The sequence below is a fragment of the Octopus bimaculoides genome, chromosome 15, assembly GCF_001194135.2.
Source record: "Octopus bimaculoides isolate UCB-OBI-ISO-001 chromosome 15, ASM119413v2, whole genome shotgun sequence".
Lineage (NCBI taxonomy): Eukaryota > Metazoa > Mollusca > Cephalopoda > Octopoda > Octopodidae > Octopus > Octopus bimaculoides.
Genome location: NC_068995.1, coordinates 13,540,486 through 13,545,413, shown reverse-complemented (window position 1 = coordinate 13,545,413; position 4,928 = coordinate 13,540,486). Strand labels below are relative to the sequence as shown.

Below are 4,928 nucleotides of genomic sequence, written 5' to 3'. Positions count from 1 at the left end.
TAATAATAATAATAATAATAATATTAATAATATTAGGGACAAAATCCAAAATTACAGGTGAAAACTCAATTAAAATCTATTTATAAAAAATTAAAATTAAATTGAGCTTTACAGATTAAAATACATATAAATATATAGTTTTAGGGAAAAGAACCAAGTTTCATGAACTCATCGATGAAAATCTACTATCACATATAGAAAAATTAATAATTAAAAGCACAATAATTGAGTATAATATAATACAAAGTAAATATCATAAGATAAAGATTATATATATATATATTGTTGTTATTATGCAAAAATGTCGTAAGTCCAAAATGTTGCTTTTTCAGAAAACGGAAAAATAGTTTCACCATTCTATTTCTTTTTACATTAGCAAGTTTCAGCTTAACAATAATACTTTGTTAGGTGCATAAAATCGTAAATACATGCATATATATTTTTAGTCAGAAATATTTTTGCAAAACTGTCATATGTGGGACTTACTACACTTTTGAAAAATGCTAAACCGTTGTACTACATTTTGACAATTTTCATATCTTGGATCCTGAAGCAGCTGGAGATACGATAGTTTGACCAAAAGAACTGGCTATTGCAAGCAAAATTAAATATTCAAAAAGACGCATTTAGCCAAATTTGGACATATGACAGTTTAACATAATAGCAACACTATGCTTTACTAAACACTTCCAGATTATTGATTATTTTGAAGATTAACTGAAACTTAGACATGTGTATTTCATTAGAAACATAATGCCAAAACATGATTTTATACTTACTTCGTGTAATGGGAAAGCAGAAATATAATATCCATCACTTATCATTTTCTTTATACCTGCAAGAGAGAAGATAATTACAGTTTTTTTTTATTTCTTCATAAGTATATTACATTTCATGTCTAGTTTATCAATTCATTTATTTTTATCTTTCTGCATTTTCATCTCTTATTTCTATTTAAACAGCAGTGGTTTGGTAGGATTAATTGAGATAGTAAACACAATATTTTGCAGTAGTATTTAGTAACAGTTCCGTACATTCTGAGTTCAAATCCTGACAAGGCTTACTTTAATTTCAACTTTCATCAATCTGAGGAAGACGAAACAAAAATGGATAAAAAAAAAAAGGATAAAACTCCCTCCTGAATCATAGAGACAGATAAAAGCTAGTTTCCTGGTTTCTGTGGAATTTATATTCTTCACGGGATGGGACATAGGTCCATCGCAGGAATACTCATTTTCACCAGCTGTAGGGACTGGAGCAATATGAAATGAAATGTGCTCAAGAATACCATGTACTGCATAGTCCAGGAATTGAAACCACAATCTTAATGATCATGAGTCCAGCACTCTAACCACTAAGCCATGTACCTCCAGTGAGAAGAAACAAAAACTGATAAAAATAAGTACCAGACAAGTACTGGAATCAGTACACCATATTTCCCAGCATGCAATTTGATGTATAAATTAAATACGAAGTGTAAACATTCAAATATCCTCACTATCTCTCCGAGTCCTGCAGCAGTTTACATGAAATTTTTGGTCGTCTGAAATTGTATTGGTGTATAAATTGATCAGCCATTGTTGACTGTAAATTTTAGTCTGAAAAATTCGACTCATATGCTAGAAAATAACAGTAATAGACTTCTTCTTCTCCAAGAATTTGTGGACTCTTGCCTGTAGTATAAATCACAGATTTATATTGAAGGGTAGTGGGGTAATCGAAATAGAAAACACAAAGGATAAGATACTTTTCAGTATTTAGTTACGCCCCTCTTAGTTCTGCCTTTTATTCTTCTGAAGGCCATATAATAAGTACTAATTAAATACTAATGAGAGCTATAGTAGAAGACACTTATCCAAGGTATCATGCAGTGGGATTGAACCCAAAACTATGTGGCTGGGAAGTAAACTTCTTAACCACACAGCCACACCTGCACCATTGCATTAAAAAGAAAGCAATGTAGATCTTACACACATCTCCTTCCTAACCTAATTGCTTCAGAAGCCTATGCAATTACACCTGCTTGAATTCCACATAAATTAATCCACATATTTACCACAAGAATATGACTCTGCATCTTTATCTCCAAATGAAGTTCTTCTTAAAATGTAATCTACGATTCGAGTTCTCATGCCTTGACTGAAAATATCTTCAGGATTTTCTGGATATGCAAATCTGGAAAATAAAACATTAATTTAATAAAAAAAAACCAAGAACACGTTTTTATTTTTAAAAGGTATAAAAATATTAAATAACTATAAAGGTATATATATATCTTTTACTCTTTTACTTGTTTCAGTCATTTGACTGTGGCCATGCTGGAGCACCGCCTTTAGTCGAGCAAATTGACCCCAGGACTTATTCTTTGTAAGCCTAGTACTTATTCTATCGGTCTCTTTTGCCAAACCGCTAGGTTACGGGGACGTAAAAACACCAGCATCAGTTGTCAAGCAATGCTAGGTGGACAAACACACATATATATATATACGACGGGATTCTTTCAGTTTCCGTCTACCAAATCCACTCACAAAGCTTTGGTTGGCCCGAGGCTATAGTAGAAGACATTTGTCCAAGATGCCACGCAGTGGGACTGAACCCGGAACCATGTGGTTGGTAAGCAAGCTACTTACCACACAGCCGCTCCTGCGCCTATGTGAGTGCGTGCACATGCATATATGTGCATATAGGTTTGAGCATATTTATGGTACATATATATGTGTGACACAGAAGCTCTCCAAATTAAACACCAATATCAAAGCATTTTCCAAGCTTAATAAGATTATCTATTAAGAAAAACAACCAATATCAATGTAATCTCCACAAACCATGAATCTACAAACACTTCCTATTTGGTTGTGTCAAGAGTATTGACAATATACGTTGAGTGTTGCATAACTGAAACGTAAAAAGCACCTTTTGAATGTTGGGCTTCATGGGGGCAGTGACAAATGATCAAGACCTCTGACAATATACCATGCTTGAGAAGACCAGTCTAGCCAAGTGAGACAATAGCTGTGGCCAGTGCTGTTGTTTCATAACTGGCTCCCATACCAGTGGCATGTAAAAAGCATCCATTACACTCTTGGAGTAGTTGGCGCTAGGAAGGGCATCCAGCTGTAGAAACCATGTCATATCAGACTGGAACCTGGTGCAGCTCCCCAGCTTACCAGTTTTCAGTCAAGCCATCCAACCCATGCCAGCATGGAAAACAGATGTTAAATGATAATGATGATGATGATAATGACTATCTGGGAATCAATTGTAATCAGCAGGAGCAAAACATCAGCATACTATGTCCATTACAACACCTATCTATTACTTCAAGCAACAACATCAAATTAAAAAAATTATAGTTACAATATAAATAACATATATACACACATGCATACATATATATAACAAAGAAAAAACCTTGACATTGTTTGCATTCACCAGTAAACAAATATCCTGCAACCTATGGTTCAGCAATGAATGAGAAGTAATGGAAAGGACACACCTTTCTCGTGAAAACCAAGTGTGTGTTGGCAGCAGCAAGAGCATCCCATGCATAACATAAATCTACTTCAATAGGTTTCATCTAACTCATACCAGCATGGGAAAACAGATGTAAAAACAATGATAATGATGATGATGATGAACAAGGTTTACAGATGCAAGACAAAGTACTCAATACTTCAGGCTGTATTGTTGATTATTACCTTTCACTTTTATTTGTTTCAGTCACTGGACTGCGGCCATGCTGGAGTACTGCCTTGAAGCGTTTAATCAACCAAATCAACCCCAGTACTTATTTCTCTGGTACTTATTCTATCAGACTCTTTTGCTGAACTGTTAAATCAGAAGGATGTAAACAAACCGATACTGGTTGTCAAGTGATGGGGGAGACAAACTCACACAGAGACACATATGCATGACAGGCTTCCACACAGTCTCCATCTATTAAATTCACTCATAAGACATTGGTCTGCCTGCAGTTGTTGCAGACGATACTTTCACACTTTCCCAAAGTGCCATTTAGGGGAACTGAACTTGAAACCACGTTGTAACAAAGCGAAACTCCTTAACTACATAGCCATGCAGGCACATTTTTCATTATTGGGTGAATTAATTCTGCTTCAATTCTAAGAAAGGTCTGAAAATAAACCTTTATGTAATGTTTCCTTCTGAAACAACCCATTATTGTAGTTTTCAGTTTTCTTCTTTCTGTGGCTGAGTGATTAAGAAGCTTTGTTTACCAACCACGTTGTTTCAGGTTCAGTCCCACTGTATGATACCTTGGGAAAATGTCTTCTATTGCCTTGGGATGACAAATGCCCTGTAAGTGAATTCCATAGATGGAAACTCTGTGTGTGTGTGTGTGTGTGTGTGTGTGTGTGTGTGCGTGTCCCCATTGCTTGGCAGCTAGTATCAATTTGTTTACATCTCTGTAGCCTAACTATTTGGCAAAAGGTACCAAAAGAATGAGTGCCAGACTTAAAAAATAAACACTAGGGTTATTAAAAAATAATTAATAGCTACAGAAGCAGTATTAAGGCCAAAAGGCAATCTTGATCTCCAACTTAATGTGGGGGTTGTGTTAGAACACGGAATACTGCATTATTTTCTTGAGTCTATATGCGAGGTCCTCTCAGAGTAAATAAAGTAATATTTTTTTCTATTCTAGGTACAAGGCCCGAAATTTTGGGGGAGGGGGTCACCCGATTGGTGTGACCTCAGTACGCAACTGGTACTTAATTTATTGACCCTGAAAGGGTGAAAGGCAAAGTTGACCTTGGCGGAATTTGAACTCAGAATGTAAAGACAGATGAAATACTGCTAAGCATTTCGCCCGGCATGCTAATGATTCTGCCAGCTCACTACCTTAAAAATATTCTTTTCTACTCTAAGCACAAGACCTAAAATTTTGGGGGAGGGGGTCAGTTGATTAA

General features: G+C 35.4%; 1 protein-coding gene across 1 annotated transcript in view; it reads right to left on the bottom strand.

Moving 5' to 3' along the window:
• LOC106874663 (anoctamin-4-like) overlaps nt 1–4,928 on the bottom strand; it is a 93,542-nt gene that overhangs the window by 31,995 nt on the left and 56,619 nt on the right. The window contains 2 exon segments of the mRNA XM_052973180.1: nt 780–835; nt 2,057–2,175. Coding sequence (XP_052829140.1) covers nt 780–835; nt 2,057–2,175 — 175 coding nt within the window.